We start from the raw sequence: 19,293 nt of genomic DNA, 5'->3' as shown, positions 1-19,293 counted from the left end.
TTGGGTCTGCAGAGTTTTGCAGACTCCAGTTACTAATTCACTGGTGCTTGGAATGTAGGTTTTCACACATATTAATGTGTGGAGTGGATGCTGCAGAGTTTCCTGTGCTGAAGAAAGCAGCTGAGCATGGGCTGTGCAGGGAGATGGAGACTTTAATGTGAGTCAGGACAGACAAACAGCAGCACTAGAGCAGGAACTGGTACAGAGTTTTACGTTTGGCAGTCCTGCCTGTCAACACCAGCTGTGTTCCAGAGCTCGATGGGAAGGAGAGACACATCCAAGCTGCAAGATGGATTCCTTTGGAGATTGGATATTTGCTCCAAATGTGCTGTTTATGATGTCAAATGACATTTAGTGCTGTTCCCTCAGTTGTAAATTCTTGAGCTACCCCAAACTTCTGATATCTCATGCCCCTTTTCTCTAGGGATGTTTTGTGTTACTTGGGGAAAGCTTGAATGGTTGCACTTGGTGATCATAGAGGTCTTTTCCAACCTAAATGATTCTATTGGTTCTGAGTCCATCTGGTTTAAGATGGGATTGCCCATTTCCCCCTTTTTCCCCTCCTGCCAGGATTTACCATGGAAGCATTCCCTAATTCCTATTCATGCCAGCAGGTGAGCTCAGATCGCTTTCCCCAGGGATTTAAAGCCACCTGGCTGACACTGAGCTCTTTCCATGAGCAGGTCAGTTATCACCAACCTGGGCACAGCAACTGCTTACATTGTTCCAGCTCATTTTACTTATAGATACCTTGCTGCATCCTGGGAGTCTGGGAGAGTTGCAGTAGATCAGGTTTTTCCTGTTCAGGACCCTCCCCATTCCCTGCTTTTCCAAGCCCATTCCCAGCTGGATTCAAGCCACTTTCCCGTCTGAAGAGCATGCAGGGCTGCTTGTAGAACGTGGATAATATCCAGGCTGGATGAAGGCTGTACTGAAACATCCAGTGGATGTGGGTTTGCTCAATTTGGCGGGATGTGGACTCAGAAATTTGGATAGGCAAGAAACTTCTTCAGGATTTAGCACAGGCAGCGTGCACAGCAGAGGAAAACCTTGGAGGAAGACCCAAGTGCTATTTTCTTTCGAGGAGCAGGAAGGGAAACAACTGTCAATCCATCCTGTGTCCTGCTAGGAAGAGCCAGAGCTGGAATTCATCAGCTTTTCCCTGCAAAGGATACAGCTGCTGGCTCATTGGGGCCCAGAGACACCCCAGGCTTGAAAATGGGGCCATGCTTTTTGCTTTGAGACTAGTTTGGGCCCTTGGCTAAGTACCAGCATTTTCCTCCGTAACTTCTGGAAGTGAATGGGGTTTATTTGGCCTCCTCCCTCCTTTGCAGCTCCAGGTTTCAGGGTGGTCGGGGCGGATGGTGAAGGAGGCTGTGTCTGGGACTCAGCCGTGTTTCCTGAAATTGCTTCCAGCAGGAGCTGAGGTGGGAGGGACATCCTCATCCCTCTTGGGCAGCTTAGTTTTCTGTCCTAAAAATAAGAATAAATTAAGAAAGCTGTTTTTTATCAGCTCAGTGCCAGACAGGGTAGAAGGCAGACTGTGGTGGGTGGAGCAGCTCATGCACAAACCATTTATTAATGTGTAATTCCTGAGCCGGGAATGTGGTTTGCCTGCTTGCCTTGGTGCTGTTTGTGCTGCACTTGGTTCCCTGGGTGAAACCAGGCCATCAGTCTGAAATTGTTTACTGCACAGGAAAAAGGCTCCTCCAGGCCAGTTGGCAGCATCTCTGGATATCACTCCCCGCTGTCCTAAACTTCCGTGGAAGTTCTCTGCTTTGGTGGAATAAAAATACTCCTTAGTTCTTGCTGTCTGAACTAGTTAATGAAACAAAGCTGGTGGAACAGCTGCACTGACACACAATTCTTCCTTTAAATGGATGCAAAGCAAACACCATTTTTCAAGCCAGTCCTGGAGGCCAGAATGGGTTATTGTGGCCTTCTGAATTGGCCATGAACACCACTGTAAGGCAAATGCAGTATCTTCTTGCCATCTTTAGAGAAATAATCTGCATCCTGCTGTTCCTGCCCAAAATGCCAGACTGTGTGGTGTCTTCACGTGAAGGTTACTGGTCATGTCAGGGAATTATATGGACAAAAGGAATGGCTGACTGGGTAAGGACTGGAGGCAGGTTAAGATTTCTTCACGAGAGGAGGTTTAAGATCATTCTGTAACAGCCATTTTCTCCTGCTTGCTGAAAACATTCCTACTTGTCCTTCATTTAGGTGAGATTGAAGGGACACCTGGCTCCGGAATGAGAAACAGAAGAGCCTCCCCTGCTGCTGTAGGCTTTGAGGGGGGTTGGAAGCAGCTTTGGGCATTGCTGAGATGTAGCTGCTTATGTAGAATTTCTCAGGCCGTGGCTGACCTGGTCACACCACAGGATCTCCTGAGCTGCCGTGGTCCCTGCGCTTTGCCCGTGCTCTCAGTGGCTGTTTTAAGGATGCTTAAACTCTGGAGACAAGTTTGTCTACACAAGGCAGGGAAATGCTTTCAAAACATTCAAATTTCCCTGTTCCTTCCTGCCTTCCTGCCCTTCCTTATTTTCTGTTGCTTTGCAGTCTGAAGCATCGAGTGCATTTTTGGCAACTGGAGACAGCAGATATTTTGATTTGGTTTTAGCTCTGGGTATATCGTGTGATTTGCATTAATGGGACCATGTTGCATAAGTTTTCTGGGAATTCCTGGCGAAGTAGGTGGTTCTGCCCCTCCACAGGCCCAGGAGCAGAGAACAACATAAAGGTGTGTGAGCTTGTGGGAGGCCTCAGTTCCAGAACTGCCTGGCTGGGGTTGGACACAACCAGTTTTCCTTAGTAAAGGCAGTTGTGAGTGGTACTGGTCGGTGCTATGTGCAGTCTGATTTTCATTCCCAAAATCCCAATTCCTTAGCTTGATGTGCTCCCTTGGGTGTCTCCCTGTTCCCTAGTGCTGCACCGGTACCGGCACATCCTGGGACTGTGGCAGCCGGACATTGGGCCCTACGGGGGACTGCTGAACGTGGTGGTGAGTGAGTACCTTATCCAGGGGCTGTGGTTTTGAGGATTGAGGAGCCTTTTTTTATGCTTTCCAGGCCTGGTGGCCCTTTTCATACCACTGAAAGTCTGAACAATCAGCCCTCAAGCAAGTGATTGGGACCCAGAGGTTCTGGGTTCATTCTTGGTTTCTTTTACGTTGGACATCAGGAGGAATTTCTTCACAGAAAGGGTTGTTAAACATTGAAAGGGGCTGCCCAGGGAGGTGCTGGAGTCCCCATCCTTGCAGGTGTTCAAAGAATTGCTGGACGTGGCACTCAGTGCTTTGGGCTGGGTGACAAGGTGGGGATTGGTCACAGAACCCAATGATCTCTGAGGTATTTTCCAACCTAAATGATTCTGGGATTCTTTTTGCCATCACCACCTTTCTCCAGAAAGTCCTTTTATTTTTCAGCTCTACCTCAAACAGCCCCAGGAGCACATAGAAAACATGATCAATATTCAAGGGAAAGACTCGATTTAGAGTTTAGTGCTGATATTCCACTGGCTGGCACAGGTTCAGCAGAGGTTTTAGCAGTGGCCCATCACTTAGGGCATTATCTTTGCCTGTAGCTGAACATTTTGCAAAGGGCTTTGCAGTTGTGTTCTTACACCTCTCCTTCCTGTAGTTCCCACACTTTACCAGCCATGTCTAAGACTTGTGCATCAGATGTAGAGTGATACTGGTGCAAGACCTGTGGAATCTGGCAGCTCTGGTGGTGCTGGGGAGAGCAGTTAATGAACAACATTTGACTGGGGAGAGCTGAGCCAGGAGTTTGCCTGAAGCCCTTGTTCTTTGCACCAGGGTTCAATAACTGCCAGGTTGAAGTGGAACAAATCACAAGGCCTTTGGGTTTTGCAAGATTCTGTTCCATGAACTGGTATAAAAGTGCATCCAAGCGCATCAATACTTACATGATACTGTGACCTTATAAAGACAAGTGCCTCTGTGGCGCTGCTCTGGTCTCAGATTTCTCTATTTAGAAAATATCCTGCCTCTGGAATTGCAGGGCCTGAGGGGCAGGGTTCTGTTAGTGCAGGAAAGGGGCTGGCACTTGTGCCTCTCGGCAGAGGAGAGCGTTGCTTCCTGTGCTGCCTGTGAGGAATAGAGCCAAATAATTCCTTGTCCAAAAGGGATAATCACGGGAAGCAGAGTTCATCTGTTGGAATATCTGCCAGCATGAGCTCTCAAACCAATTAGAGCTTGACTTGCTGTGTGGTCTCTCTCTCTGGATCCTGCGCTCCAGGCATCCCTCACAAAGTCGTTTGCAGCAATAAAGTCCTGATCATTTTCCAGTGGTGCAGGAAGGCTTGTAAAGAAACCCACACCCAGGGTGTGCTGTGAGTGCATATGGTCTGGTTTAATTGCTGGAAAGCCATTTGGAAATGCAGCAGCTGTTTTGCAGCTCCTGACCTGGGCCAGAACAGCCTCCAGAGTTTGCTGCAAACTCCTGAGAAATCGTGCAAGGCTGATCTCGTGGGCTTTGTGTCCTTTACCTCTACAGGTAGATGGTTTGTTCATTATTGGATGGATGTACTTGCCACCTCACGACCCTCATGTTGATGATCCCATGAGATTCAAACCTCTCTTCAGGATTCACCTCATGGAGAGGAAATGTGCAACAGTGGAGTGTATGTATGGTCACAAGGGACCTCATAACGGCCACATCCAGGTGAGCTCCTCTGGCACTGCCAGCATCACCTGTCCTGGGGGCAGTGTGTGTGCCCTTTGGCTCTGGATATGGATTCATCAAAAAAATGGTAGAATTTGATTTCAGAGATGTGGATTTCACCACCTTGTTGTGTGTGTGGATGCCAGTTTTACACTCATTATGTGTCTGACAAGTTGTGTGGGCTGTTCCCTGCTCTGAATTTGTTCTCTGGCAGTAGTACAGTGAGGCTGTTGTACTGTCTTCTCTTGGGCTGGGACACTGTGGGAACACCAGGATGTGCACAGGCTGGGGGAAGGGATATGTAAAATGGCCTTGGGCAGCTGGTGAATGTGTCCAGGCAGACACACAGACCTGTTTTACAGCTCTCTCCAAGGTGAAACCTTGAGAAGATGATGCAGCATCCAGTCAGCATGTGGGATGCTTTGAAGAGCTTCCTGAGAGGTTGCTTGTTTTATTTTAAAAAAGGAAGTTGAAATAGAGAAGCAGCTTAAAACTATTATCTTTTATTAGAATGCTTTGAGGGTTTATTTCTTTTTAATTTCTCTATTCTGCAGCTCCTGCTCTCGGTACCACTTAATGATTTCTTTGTTGTATCAGATTCAGTAACATTTGTTGTGTAAAGCATTTACTGTAAACAGTCTTAGTTACCTCATCTGAGGTATCTCTGGACAGGTCTGTAACCTGTTAAATTCTCCTCCATGGTAACTACAGATTGTAAAGAAGGACGAGTTCTCCACGAAATGCAACCAGACGGATCACCATCGGATGTCAGGGGGAAGGCAGGAGGTAAGAGTGCTCTGCCAGGAGTCTGCACTGAGGCTGTTTGTGTGTCCCCTTTCTCAACATAAGCTCTTAGCTGATGTCAGGGTGGGAGGTGGTCTCCTGCCTTCTGACTTCTGTGTGTTTGGACATACATGAAAACCCAGGCTGGGGGCTTTTGGCTGAATTACTGTTTCAGGCAGTTCTCTGTGCCAAGGTACCCTTTGAGCCCCAGCACCCTCCTCCTTCCCCTGCTGTGACACCATTCCTGTTTGGTAGCAGACCTGTCCAAAGAGAGACAGCAGCACATATTGTACATCACACAACACTCCAGGCACTGATCTCTGTGGTATTGCTGTCTGAGTAATTAAGATCTTTCAAAGGCCTAGGAGTGAGTACCAGCTGCATTTGAATACCTGCTGGTCAGAGAGGCACCTTCCCACTGCTTGTCTTGCTCGAGGGATTAAAGGCTTCATTTGGTTGTTTATCCTGTGTCTGTCAGCTCTACCCAGCAAAGCAGATTCCTGACTCAAGTGCCTGTGTTAAGGTGCAGGTATCAATGTCAGGATAAATACCTGTTCCAGGTACTGGTGTTTGCTGCCAGCTGGCTCCACGTGACAGATCTGATACTTCAGGAATGCTGTAAAATGCCTGTCTGCTAATGGGAAACAGCTGGGTGAAAGGGTTAGTGAGGTGTTTTCTGGTGCTGTAGCAGATGAGAAATGCTTTAATACTTCCAAAGCGCTGCGTTAAGTGTGCGTGGCATTATGGTAATTGGAGGGTCTGGCTTTGGGAGATAAAGCAGGAAGGTTTGGAATATCACTTGGTAGGCTGCTATCTCAGTGTAAGCTGTTATCACACTAACTCATTGCGGGGTATTAACTTGTCAGAGCTGGAGCTGAGGTACTTCAGGAGATGGTTTCAAAGCACTCTTTGGATTTAGATGCATCAGTATTAAGTCAGCAGGATTTAACCTCCTAAACCTTCAGTGCCTTTCAAAAGCTTCCTGTTTTATGTTTCACATCAGGACAGGGCACAGGAGTCAGATGATGGGCACACAAATGAGTTAGTGCAAGATACGTCAGGACGTAAAGAAGTAGTAGATGAGCTACTTTGCAGTAACAGGTGATGTTTGTGGTTTTATTCTGAGGAGGTGTATTGGTTCTACCTGTGATTTATTTGAAGGGGGGCATGTTTATTGTGTGGTGACTGATAGTTACCATTATCACTATTTGTTAAGCCTATTTCCAGGCCAGCTCTGTAGCAACACGTGCTTGTTCCCAAATCCAGCCTGATCCTCTGTCTTTGGCAGAGCATATGCCGTCTGTGGCTCTGCCAGTGAAACATGCTGACAGGGTGAAGTCATGTTGGGGGACATCACTGAAAGGTCCTCATCTTGCTCCTTTCCTCCTTGTGCTGCAGGAATTCCGGACGTGGCTACGGGAAGAGTGGGGTCGGACTCTGGAAGACATCTTCCATGAACACATGCAAGAGCTCATCTTGATGAAGTTCATCTACACCAGCCAATATGAGTAAGAGCTCCAGCTCTTGGTATTGAGGCTGCTGCAATTTCACAAGCACATTGGAGCATTTGTCCTGAAGATAAGGGTTTTCCTTGGGCTCTCACAGCCAGAGGAATGCTCTCTCTCTGCAGGCTCCATGCAGGGATACACAGTGCTTTCCAGAGGTGTAATTACAGCAGTAAGAACAAGGTTCCAAGTTCTGTACAACAAATATGCACAGTAAGGTGCTTTTGAGTCATTTAACTGTGTTTAATTGGAAGACAGGGCAAATGCCTCTGGTCCCAAGGAGTGTCTGCTTATTACCATATTAGTCAGCAATATCCTTTGTAGTGCAGAAATTATACAGTCCCTGAGAAACTGGGGTGTTTTAACCATCACTCCAAGCTTCTAATACCTCAGAATAGTTCAGAGTACAGCCACCTCACTGTAACATATGTTTAAATATGCTTCACTCTTAGGTTTTCTGAAAATTCCAGGGAGTGAGGAAGTTTACTGTGACCTTGCTGTAGGAATTTCCTGGTGTGCTAAGTAGGACTGGGAGAGAAGTGAAGGGAGGGAGAGAGGAAGTGCTTGCAGAGGTGTAAAGCAAAATCCACTAAGCTTGTTGGTATTGCTGAAAAGACAGATCCCACCTCTCTTGGCGACATCCTAAAGCTGCTGGAGGAGCAGAATGCCAACACATTCCTCATGGTAAGGGATTCTCCCTTAACCTCTCTCTAATGTTTTTGTTTTGCACAGCAACTGCTTGACCTACCGCCGCATCTACCTCCCCCCCAGCAGCCCCGACGACCTCATCAGGCCAGGGCTCTTCAAAGGCACCTACGGGAGCCACGGGCTGGAGATCGTCATGCTGAGCTTTCATGGGAAGAAAGCCAAGGGGACTAAAATCACTGTGAGTGCATTTCCCTTTCTCTCAAGTGCTTGTTAAAGTATTCTCAATGCCATGGATGAATAGGAGGGATCTCTGTGTCAGAGATAGTCAGTTGTTGCCACCCTAAACCCTGTTCCCTGGGGGGGTTGGTGGCATTGGGTGAATCTCAGCGCATGCAGAGTAACTAGAACCTCATCTGCAAGGTTTCTTCTGATTCCACCTAGCTTCCCCTTCCCTTCCTCTCCCTTCCAGCTGCTTTCTGTGAGCAGCTGGTAGCAAGTCACCGGAGATCCCTTGCGTGTGTCTGAGGAGCAGGTACCAAATGTTGGCAGCTCTCCACTGAAGTCAGGCAAGTGAGCTCCTTCCTCTGCAAGGAGGATTCTGGCAAAATGCAGCCACAGCTTTGACTTTCTTTCACCCTTGCAAGTACAGCCTGGCTTGTAGCTTTTGATTTAAAACTGTTTCTGGGAGAGGGGGAAGCAGAGATGACAATTGACAGCTCAGGGGACCACAAGGTCCAAGTGGCCCTTTTTTGTTGCCAACTCGTTGACTGTAGAATCGGGTGAACTCTGTCGAAGTCAGGTGATGACGTGGGGAGGACACAGCTCTGAACTCTGTAGCTCCCTGCCTCTGCAGCTGTGCTGTTGCTTCCTGTCTCTAGGGAGATCCCAACATCCCAGCTGGACAGCAGACTGTGGAGATCGACCTGGCACACCCTCTGCAGCTGCCCGACATCGAGAACCTGCGTGACTTCAGCGAGCTGTCCCGCATCGTCCTGGAGGTGCAGGAGCAGGTGCGGCGGGAGGAGCAGGAGCAGGAGCAGCGGCAGGAGGAAGAGGAGCGTTCCCAGCAGGCTGCCTCCCAGCCTGCTGCCAGTCCCCTGGGAGGAGAAGGTGCCGAGGGGGAAGAGACTGCAGCTGGTGCAGAGGGAATGACCCCGGACAAGGCACCAGCTTCCCAGCCCTTCGTGCTGCCCATGGGAGTCATTTCGAGGAATGAGGACTATCCCCGGACCTGCCGAATTTGGTAATGGGGACTGCTGGTGCCAGTTGTGCCAATCACTTTTTGAAAGGGAAGGGGGAGTCTTTGAGGTGTGTCCTGTATTTGTGTGCCATTTATCTGCCTGCAGATTCCCAGTCCCTTGGGATCAGATTTCACAGAATCCCAGAATGGTTTAGGTGGGAAGGGACCTCAAAGCGCATCTTGCTTTACCCCCTGCCGTGGGCAGAGACATTTTCCCCTAGACCAGGTTGCTCCAAGCCCCATCCAGCCTGGCCTTGAACACTTCCAGGGATGGGGAGTTCACCACCTCTCTGGGAGTTCACCACCTCTCTGGGTTCTGCCTCTGCCACCCAATCTCCCACACTCTCGTTTGCTCCCTTTTTCACCACACTGCCATCTGCCATCCCACTTCCTTGCTAGATCTTATCCTGCTTACTTCTGAAGCCAGCACCTCTCCTGTGTTCCACACACCTCCTTTTTTTTTGGTGTTTTGTTTCCCAGAGCTGCCCAGCTCATATATTTAGAACTCTGTTCAAGCTGCTTCCCGTTCCTGTGTGTGTCATTTGTGTTCCTTGGCTCTGGGAACACAGTGCTCTCTCCCACCCTTCCCTGGCCTCTGGTGCCTTAGGGCCAGACCTGGAAGGTGTTGAACACTCCAAACAGTAGATCCAGGCATGCAGAGAGCCTTGTTGAATGGGAGCTGGAGTCAGTGAAGCATCACACTAAATGAAGTGTGGAAAAAGAGCCCAAAAGCTGAGGCTTAGGCAGGTGACATTCAGCCACGCATCTGTGCTCATGGAAAAAACTACCAATAGCTGGTTAATCCCAGAAGGCTCCTGCTGTCACAACTGAGTTGTGCTTGGATAAAACCCTGCTCCACCTGCTGCTTGCTCGGAGGTGGGACTGACCTTTATTCCTCCTCAGATCATGGTAGATTTTTCTGCTTTTTAGATTTTTCTGTCCCTTCCCTTCAGTTTTGCACAAGGTTTGTCTCTCAGGTCACCCTCTCAACATGCCTTTCATTTCCTGTGAGGATTGTCTGGGCCTCTGTTGATCCTTGAGTTGCAGAAGTAAATCTCAGATGGGCTTCTGGGCTGAACTACAGAATAATTAGGATGTGCAGGTGCTAATTAGAATAACCCAAAGCAGCAACCTGCAAATAGCAGTGGAGAGTTTCTTGTCTTAAAATGGCATCAACAGGTGTTTAAGAAAAGACTGGATGTGGCACTTAGTGCCATGTCTAGTTAGGTCATAGGTTGGACTCAATGATCTCAGAGGTCTTTTCCAACCCCGTTGTTTCTGTGTCTGCACAGCGTTTTATGTGAGGAAAAACCGAGTGTAAAACTCGCTGTTCTGTGGCGCCCATCAGCGTGTTTGACAGTGACTTCATCTGTCACTAATGTTGTTCCACGTTGTTCGTTTTTTTACTAAACACTGGGTGATCCTGGCTGTTTCTCACCCCTCTTTTGCTCTCCTCTCCTGGCAGTTTTTACGGGACGGGGCTCATCGCCGGCCACGGCTTCACCAGCCCCGAGCGGACGCCGGGGGTGTTCGTGCTCTTCGACGACGACCGCTTTGGGTTCATCTGGCTGGAGCTGAAATCCTTCAGCCTCTACAGCAGGATCAAGGTCTCCTTCCAGAACGCAGAAGCGCCTTCCCGTGAGGCCTTTGATGAAATGCTCAAGAACATTCAGTCCCTGGCGACCTGACGGGTGGTTTGTGACGGACAGGGCTCGGGGTTGCAAAGGCTGCTGCGCTCCCCCAGCCAGAGCTGGGGGGGGATTCCTTGCTCTCAGTACCTCTGGATAAAAGCATGCACTTTTAATAAAAAGCCTTTTTACCCCAAATGTACACACCCCAGTTAAAATATCCATGACTGCCCTTTCCTCCCTGCCACTCCACGCTGCTTCCCAGCAGTCCTTGTTACCCAGTCTGTGGCATAGCTTTGTAGAGCTGAAGGGATCCTGCAGAGGAGGAAAAAGATCTTTCTTACTGCAAAAAAAAGAATGTATTGGGACAAAAATAATGCCAGATGAGAGGGACAGGCAGTGACAAAGCATGTCCTCCTCTCCAGAGAAACGTTTCTCTGGGTGTAGCATTGCCAGGAGAGGGTGGTGTGATACCTTCATCCTTGGCTTGGGAATTGGAGTGTGTGGTTTCCTTTGGAGAAGTACCCTCAGCTTGGCAGCGAGGGGAGGATCCCCACTGCAAATGAGTGTGTGTAGCATTATCCTGGCTTCTGGAGCTTGATGGATGTGCTGTCCCTGGGGCTCCAGGTCTGTGTGTCTCCCTGAGGAGATGGTTCTTTTTTCTTACAGGAGCTGGGTGTGGAACTGGAAATGGGTGTAAACTGCAAAAGCTGATGTGTTCCAACTGCTTTGTATCTGATTCACCTCAGATCTTGTAAAAGTGGGTCTGAAAACGTAAAGGAAGGAGCAAAAAGAAAACCAACTGTGAGATAAGGGCAGCTGGAGCCTGCTGGCTCTGATCTGTGATGGGCAGCAGAAGGTGCCACGTGTCACTGTCACTGGTGTGACCCCAGCTGGGTGTCATTCCTGTATCAGGTTGCCCTTTGCAGTCCAAAGGACCGACTAGGGATTCTCCTTGTGTTGCTGTGGCTCCTTCTGGCGCCTTTTGCAGTGGGTGCTGACAGGTGGGTGCTGCTGCTCCACTCACAGCACCCTTCTGTTCCCTTTCTAGTTGTACTTGTCTCATCCTAGATGATTGTTGCTTCCACAGAAAGCTTTTGAGCTTGATTTCTTTCCATGATACCTGCATTCTGTGGCAGATCTGAGCTCCACTGGGAATTGTGGGCTGCAGGCAAGGAAGTAGATTCCCTATAGACTGTTCTGTACAGGAAATCCTGGCCAGTGCTCATCTACAGACTCTGAGTTGTGCTATAAACCATCAGCATTAACATGATCCTTTGTTGCAGTTTCCCTCTGGCTGTGATGACAAAGTCCAGATTCCTTCTCTTCTACCCAGATCATTGTCTAAAAAAAACCTCTGCCTTTACATCTTCTGCAGGTTTAGGTTTGTAAATGTGTCTGTACATGTGCTGGGAGTTCAGTCCCTGCCTGGTTCCACTGCCTGTGAGCAGCTTTTATTCTCACTCTCACAAGGGCTTTTTGCCATTTCTGGCTGTCGTGTGTTCCCTCAAGCTGTGTGAGAACCCAGGCTCCAGCAGAGACGTTGAGCAGCAGGTCATGTCACTCACAGGATTAATTCCTGTCTCTTTGGATAGAGTTTTACAAACGTCTGGGAATTTGAAGGTGATTTAGGGCACTTTTTTCTTTGTTTCCTACAGCTTTGTCAGGAGTGGAAAAGCTGCCTCAGTGTTAGAGGTGAGGAGCTGAAGTGTTGTTACTGTCCTGGTGAATAAGCTGTAAAAAGGAGGTTGGTTGTGAGCAGCCTGTCAGAGGTGTTCCTGTGGGCATCAGCAGAAGGAAGAGTCAGTTCAGATCACACAGGGCTGGGAGAGAGGGAGGTGGCAGTTCCTGTGCCTTGGTGAGTGGGCAGAGAAGTGACCTGGAGCTAAAATCAGGCATCTCAGCCTTTTGCTGTAGCTGCTGAGCTCTGTGCAGAACATGTGCCTGATGTTGCAGACAGAGGTTTCCAGGTTTGATGCAGGTTTCTGGGACACCTAAAGATGTTCAGTGCTGGGTTAATGGTTGGACTTGATGATCTCAGAGGTCTTTTCCAACCTGAATGATTCCATGACTAGGACTCTGGTAACTGGGTGGCCAGTTTATCTTGGAGTTTGCTGTTAGGCTGGTGCAGTCAGCGTGTTGGCTGCCTTGTGTTCTCTTTAACAGCCTAAAGGGATGAGAGATGTCCCCTTTGGAAGTTGTTTCCTTTGTTTGTCCCAAGAAACAGCTTTTCTTCTGCTGGATCCATAGCTCTGATTGCAGATTCCTCCCCACTTCAGTGTCCCCACAAAAAATAAAGATGATAGAGTTTTACACAACTGACTTGATAGTTTTTGCATTCGGTTTTTAAATTAAGATTAAAAATTTTAAAATTGAGATTAAAATTTTATAAATTGAGATTTTAAAGTCCAGACTGCATTGAATGCCCTGCAAGCACTTGCCTGAGGCCTGAGTCACTCTCCTGAGTACTGACCTGACTCTGTATCCTCCCTCCTCCTTGCAACCTGTTACAATGGCTTGGCTGAGTGTGTAAAGTGCCTTCCACCGCTGTCATGAAAGTTGTTACCTGCAGCTTCCCAGGAGGCTGCTGGGGAGTGCAAACCCATGGATACCAGTTGTCAGGAGGGCTTTGCTCCGTGCTGAGTCTGGATCTGCTTTGTCACCTGGGCAAGGACTTGTTGGTTGGCTGTTGGCACAGGTCGTAGCTTGTCGCTTCTGAACCTTTCCAGTGTCAGTATCAAGGGTCTCCTGAAGGCGAGACCTGCTTGGCTGGCTGGAGAGAAGGGCTTTGTGGAGTCTTGATGCCTTGTGGGAATTTTTCACAGCTCAGCTTTGCCCCTGTAGTGGCATCTTTTTATTTATAACTCACCTGGTTGGCCTCAAAATGTCAGGATGTGCCTGATTAAAGGCAAAACCGCCGGGACCCCCTGGCTTTGTTCTGTCTAGAGCAAAGGAAATAGCAAGTTTGGTATTAATATTCCTCCTCTGACACCTTTTCTCACCTTCTGCTGCTCCAAGCCTGGCAGGTTTTTCAGTTTTTTGTGGCATTTCAGAACAAAATTCCCCCTGATTTGGCTGGGGGTGAGTAAAGCCGTGAAGATGGTGAATTTGGAGACTGGCAGAAGTGCTGGGGGTGCTCCTGTGCCTGTTCCTCTGTGCATGGCTGCATCAGTGCTTTCAGAGCAAAGCAGGATAACATGATGGGGAGTTAAAACTCACAACTCTGAAATCTTTGGGAAAGGGGAACGAGCAAGGGGAGTGGGGACAGATTTAGGAGCAGGCAGTTTGGATCTGAGGATCACCCATGGCTGAGGGGGATGTGACCAGTGTCCTGATCCTGCTTTTCCTAAAGGGAAGCAGTGCTGACAGGACAGGCTTTTGCTGTGCTGGTTCATCTTCAGTACAGGCTGTACCACCCCCTGCACAGCATGTCTTCACTGCATACCCTGCTTCTTTCCCAAACCCTAGTTTTCCAGCTTGTTGGGATCTTTCTGTGAGCTGTTGACAGGGATAATGTGTGGTGGGGCCTTGCAGATGGCGATAAATTCCTGGTGCTGACGTCTCCTCGTCCTGTTGGCTCTGTGGAAAATCTTGGGGACAATTGGCTTGATTTCTTGATCCCAGATGGGTGGAAAGTGCTGGCGAAGATGGAAAACAACTTGTCAGGGGTAGGAATACTCTTGGCAGAAGCCTTTTGCATTAAACAAAAGCATTTGCAATGAGGCTGCAAGAGCCCCAATGGCCACAGCAAGACCTGGGCCTGAATTCTGGCTCAGGAACAAGTGAGTGGTTTACGTGCTCAGACTGTTTTGTGCTCCTCAGTCCTGCCCTCTGTGTTGTCAAAACACACGGATTTGGCCAGCTGGAAAGCAGGAGCATCAAAGCTCCTCATGCAGCCAGTTTGTTTGCCTTGGGCCTTATTTCAGAGCTGTGAATGTGCTGTGCTCGGGCGTTGTGGTTGTAGGAGACTCTGCAGTGCACGGGGATTTGTCAGGCTGGTTTTTACTGAGGAGGAGGAAAAGGTGGAATTATTTGTAAGTTTGGGTGTGAGCTTCATTCTGGAGTGAACAGCAATGCTGCCATAGGAGTCTGGAATGGGACAGCAGTAGTCAGAGGGCAGTTTGTTGGGAAAAGTGCACTGGGGAGAAAGGGAATTCCTGTGCAAATGTGCATGGAGGTGTCAGCTACCAGGAAAAACCCAAACTGCAGCTGGCTCAGTGTTTACTTTTAAACAAATGACTTTTTATTGCTTTTTATTAATTTAAAACTAGTGGAACCTAATGGGAGTGTTGAGTGTTGTGTGGAAATGGATTGTCTAATCTCAATTTGCTAGTTTAGGGAATGATAATGGATTAACTCTCTCTTGTAGCTGGTTGCTCACGTGGCCAATAACCCTCCGTTGTGTTCAGCTGCCAAAGGATTGTGCTGCCCTCAGACAGCATCACTTACCAGTGGGACAGTGAAATATTTGAGATGTGAAGTGGAGGATAAGGTACCAAACTGTGAGTGCCACTGACCTTTGGGGTTTTTGCGTGCTGAATTAAAATGTATGATTCTGGTTTTTGTTTGGATTGCAGTCTTTTTAATTTTTGAGGCAAAGAGCACTCAGATCAACTGTGTTTATTAGCTTAATTAAAGCATTCTGCACTTTTTTTTCATTGATTGATACTCCTCCTTCCCTGTTTCCGTGTGTATTTTGCACTCACCACTTTAACATGACACTGATGGATTAATCTGGGCATCTCCTGTAGGCCTTGAGTGTAAATAAGTCTCTATAAAGTATCCCGTGGTACTTATTAAAAATGAAGGTGAAACACCAGATCCCTGCTTTGTACAGAGGGCAGTGGGAGCAAAAAGGTGAGATTTTCATTCCAAAATACCATTTGACATCCAGCACCTTGGTTTCATGCCACAAATATCCTTGTGGAACATGGTAACTTGTAGTTTAAACACCTTACCTGCCCAGTCTGCTCCCCTGTTCAAGGGAGGGGGTTTTGCCTGTCCTTTTCTTCGTGGGTTTGAGAGGAATGGGATGTATAAACCCAACACTTGGCCTACTCCATCCTGGGTTTTGGAAAACTGAGCGAAACGTGTGTGTTACTTTTACACCTGATCATTGTTACCCGAGAAGCCTTTTCCAATTTCAAATAATAAAAAGCAATGTTTTGTGAACTTACTTCTGGTTGCTTCCTTTTTTTGTTTTGTTTTGTTTTGTTTTTTGTTTTGTCCCAAAGGAAGGTGTTGGGTGGGTTCCACCCTTCTGACGTGCAGCTGCCTGTCTTCCAGTGCGTGATAGGAATTAATTTTCCCTCGTTTTGGTGCTTGGTGAGCAGTTAGGATTTCCTCAAAATGTCAGGCACGTCCCACACACACCTCATGCTGTGAAATCCTGCTTTTTCCTTTGTCCCTGTTTCCTGTTCTTTCCTCCTGCATCTTCCCTGGGGTGCCTGTGGTGCCCGACCCCCTCCTGCAGCAGAGACTGGGGTGGCAGAACTAACGACCTGAACCCTCACTGCCCTCCCAGCCACAGCTTTCCCTTGCTTAAAGGCAGCATGAGGTAATCCTGAACTACTTTTTTCCATTCTTCCTTCCACTTGATCTGAAAGGGATCAGCTGGCACAAAACCAGCACAAGGGATGGTGTCAGCCCCCTTCTTCGTGGCATCAGACTTAAGAGTCGTCTGTATTTCTTACACTTCAAGTTCACACCCACTTCAGCTCTGAACTACTTTTCCAAGTGAGGGATTATGTTGAAATGGGAGAACTTGTGGCATGAGCTCAGCTGCCACCATGGAGCCGTTCATGCTCCTGTGCCAGGACGTGAGTTGGAGCCCCCAGTTCCCCGTGCCCTGCCTTTCCTGGAGTGGATGTTGTGCTTTGAGTTTTGCAGCCCCATTCTGCGGGTAAGTTACTTGGCAGATGATTATTTCTGAGAGCAAACCTTGGCTGTGGAGGACTAAACTACCGAAGTTTGGCATGAACTCCTAGTCTGGAAATGGCTCTGCCTTAGTGCTGGTGGTTAATCCAGGCTGGAGTGCACTGTTAGAGCTCCCCAGTGCCTCTGTGAATGTCTGGCCTCTTCCGTTTCCCCTTTTTTATGTATTTTTATACCACCAATGCCTTCCCCTAATCCCATGCCTTAATTTTCTGGTGCTACAGGCTCATCTGACCCCACTCCTTTAGGCTGTGTTATATGTATGATCACACAATCATTCCAGCCTTAGCAAGGGAAGAGTAAAACACACCCACAAAGTGTGCAGTAACTCCTACCATATGTTTGGCCTTGGAGGAGCACAAATGGAGTTTCTCGAGTGGCAGCATTGCTGAATACCAACCACATGCACCTCCCAAATGCTGGCTTGGAACCTTCCCTCTCCTTCCAAAGGAGCTGGGAGGTGTGAGGGATCAATGCTGGGCACTTCTGCTTGGGAGGGTTGGAGTTTTTCACTGTTCTCTGCTTCTCAGCCATGTGTTTTACTCCGAGCTCCTTCCCTGCTTGAGAGGGGAGCATCACCTGCCTTTCCTCCTAGTGCAGGAGGGGTTGGAGTGGGACAGAGCCTGGAAGTTCCTGTGTGGAATGTGGGGACCAGGGGAAGAGGGAGGAACCTTACCCATCTTGCTCAGTGAACCGAGGGCTGGCATTTCCCAGTTTCCAAGCCTTTGGAAGGCACCTAAATGGGGGAATGTTGGTCTGTTCACACTGGGTTCTGCCCTCCCCTCTCTGCATCATCCCAGCGCATCGCCTGGAGGAGAATGAGCAAGTTGGTGCGTGCTCTTCCCAGCAGGGCTTTGTTTCCTCCTTTTCACAGTGCAAAAGGTTAATTAACGGCTAATTAAAGACTCCTGAGATCCTTTTGCGGTTCCTTAGAGCCGTCTCCCCTCGCTTTGCCCGCTGCCACGTTCCTGCCGTCATTAACCTCTGTGGGTGATGGGCTCCGCTCCCGGCTCCCCACGCGTGTGGCTCTGCCCGTGGGACTGGAGTTTAATGTCGCATCGTCCTTTCAGAGCCCCCCGTGGGTGTCACCCCCGTTGGAGTCACACCGACGGTCCCGGGGCCGCGGCGGGCGCTGCGGGGCCGCGCCGTGTCCGCCAGGGGGCGCCGGGAGACCGGACACGGACACTCGTGGGATCGGGATCCACATGGACACGGACAGGGACACGTGTGGGATCGGGATCCACATGGACACGGACAGGGACACGTGTGGGATCGGGATCCACAGGGACACGTGTGGGATCGGGATCCACAGGGACACGTGTGGGATCGTGATCCACATGGACACGGACAGGGACGTGAGTGGGGCTGGGATCCACATGGACACGGACAGGGACACGCGTGGGACCAGTATCCTCATGGACATGGACACTCATGGGACTGGGATCCACACAGACATGGACACGGGACCAGGATCCACATGGGATTGGGTTCCACACAGACATGCATGGGACCACACTCATCCACACGGAGACATTGCACCCTGGTACCTTTAGGTTCTCGGGATTGGGCACCCACAGGACTTGAGATCCCTAAGGCATCCCCTGGATGGGACATATGAGGGCACTCATGGGACTTGAGACCCTGTTTCCCTGCTCCTGTCACCCTGTGCTGGCTCTCACTGTCAGCCCAGGTCACTCTCTCGCTTGGTCTGTCAGTCCAGGCTGTTGGTGTGTCCAGTGTCCCCCCAGCATGGGCAGGGTGCCTGCTGGAGGGAGCTGGGGGGGCAAAATCATTCCCGATGGGGCTCCCAGTGGGGAATGTGGGCTGCTCCGGGGTCAGGCTGGGAGAAGCACGAGCTGGAGTATCTTTCCTGCTCACCCCCTGGGCTGTCACACCACCCACTCCTTCCCACTCGGTCCCAGGCAAATCAGTTCCCATCATCTTGTCTCGGTCTGTCGCTCCAGTACCTGGGGCACAACGCAAAATTCCCTCCCCTCCCTCTCTCCCTTTCAGCCTTTGTGTCTCACCTCTCTTGGAAGCGTTTTCCCCAGTGGCTGGCTTCTCCCTGGGGCTTTCTCATACCTTGCCTCACCCGCAGGAACACAAATTAGTCACGACCTGGGACACAACTCCCCACCCACCCCGTGCCCACAGTCTCAGCTCTTCCCACACTCCCGTTTGACCCTGTGTCCCTCAATCCTCATTTCCATAACACCTGAGCTCCCGGAGCAAGTGTCCTTTTGGCAGTGACCTTGTTACCAGCTCCAGTGTGTTTATCCCACCCCTGCTCCCAGCCTATTAGTGGGGTGATTTGCAACCAGCTGCCTGACGTTCCGTGATCCCGGCTGGAGCAGCCGAGCTCCGTTACCTGCCTGGCTCAGCCCCTGCGTGTTGCTGCTAATTAAAAACAAACGAGGAGGGAATGGCTGCTGAGTGATGAGCTGGGTGGCTGTGACGGATCTGCTCCATTTAGGAGTTCTGTGAGTTGCCTGGATAAATAATGCGGAAATTTAATTTTCTGCCGCTGTGGAAAAGAGGGGTCTTGGATATTCCTTGGGAACCTTTCAAAGCATCTTGCCTGCTGTAAAAGGGAAACCTGCCCTCGCTTGGGACCCTTCCCAAAGGCTCCCGCATGGATAACGTGCTTGTTTCATCCATGACCACATCTTGGCTGGTGCTCGTTCATTAGGGAGAAGGTGCCAAATTGGCCCTGTACCACACGGTGTCTGACATGGGGGCAGCTCAGGGGGAGCCTTTTCCTCTCCAAAACAAGTGGATACGGCAGCGCTGGGGAAAAACACGGCTTGGAGCCAGGAAGCAGGAGCTGTACCCCGGCCCCTGCCGGGTTGGACGTACAATTCCCCTCTCCC

The 19,293-nt window shown here is 49.5% G+C and overlaps 1 protein-coding gene across 2 annotated transcripts in view; it reads left to right on the top strand.

The window, feature by feature from the left end:
• Positions 1 to 15,665, top strand: part of FBXO31 (F-box protein 31) — a 25,262-nt gene extending 9,597 nt beyond the window's left edge. For both annotated transcript variants that reach the window (XM_017816175.1, XM_017816176.1), the window contains 7 exons: positions 2,928 to 3,004; positions 4,518 to 4,685; positions 5,397 to 5,471; positions 6,867 to 6,976; positions 7,706 to 7,859; positions 8,500 to 8,864; positions 10,327 to 15,665. In XM_017816175.1, coding sequence (XP_017671664.1) covers positions 2,928 to 3,004; positions 4,518 to 4,685; positions 5,397 to 5,471; positions 6,867 to 6,976; positions 7,706 to 7,859; positions 8,500 to 8,864; positions 10,327 to 10,549 — 1,172 coding nt within the window. In that variant the 3' untranslated portion in view covers positions 10,550 to 15,665. The remainder of the gene's footprint in view (positions 1 to 2,927; positions 3,005 to 4,517; positions 4,686 to 5,396; positions 5,472 to 6,866; positions 6,977 to 7,705; positions 7,860 to 8,499; positions 8,865 to 10,326) is intronic.
• The last annotated feature ends 3,628 nt before the right edge of the window (positions 15,666 to 19,293 follow it).

The sequence above is a fragment of the Lepidothrix coronata genome, unplaced genomic scaffold, assembly GCF_001604755.1.
Source record: "Lepidothrix coronata isolate B3197 unplaced genomic scaffold, Lepidothrix_coronata-1.0 Scaffold54, whole genome shotgun sequence".
Classification (NCBI taxonomy): Eukaryota; Metazoa; Chordata; class Aves; order Passeriformes; family Pipridae; genus Lepidothrix; species Lepidothrix coronata.
This window is presented reverse-complemented; position numbering and strand designations above follow the sequence as displayed.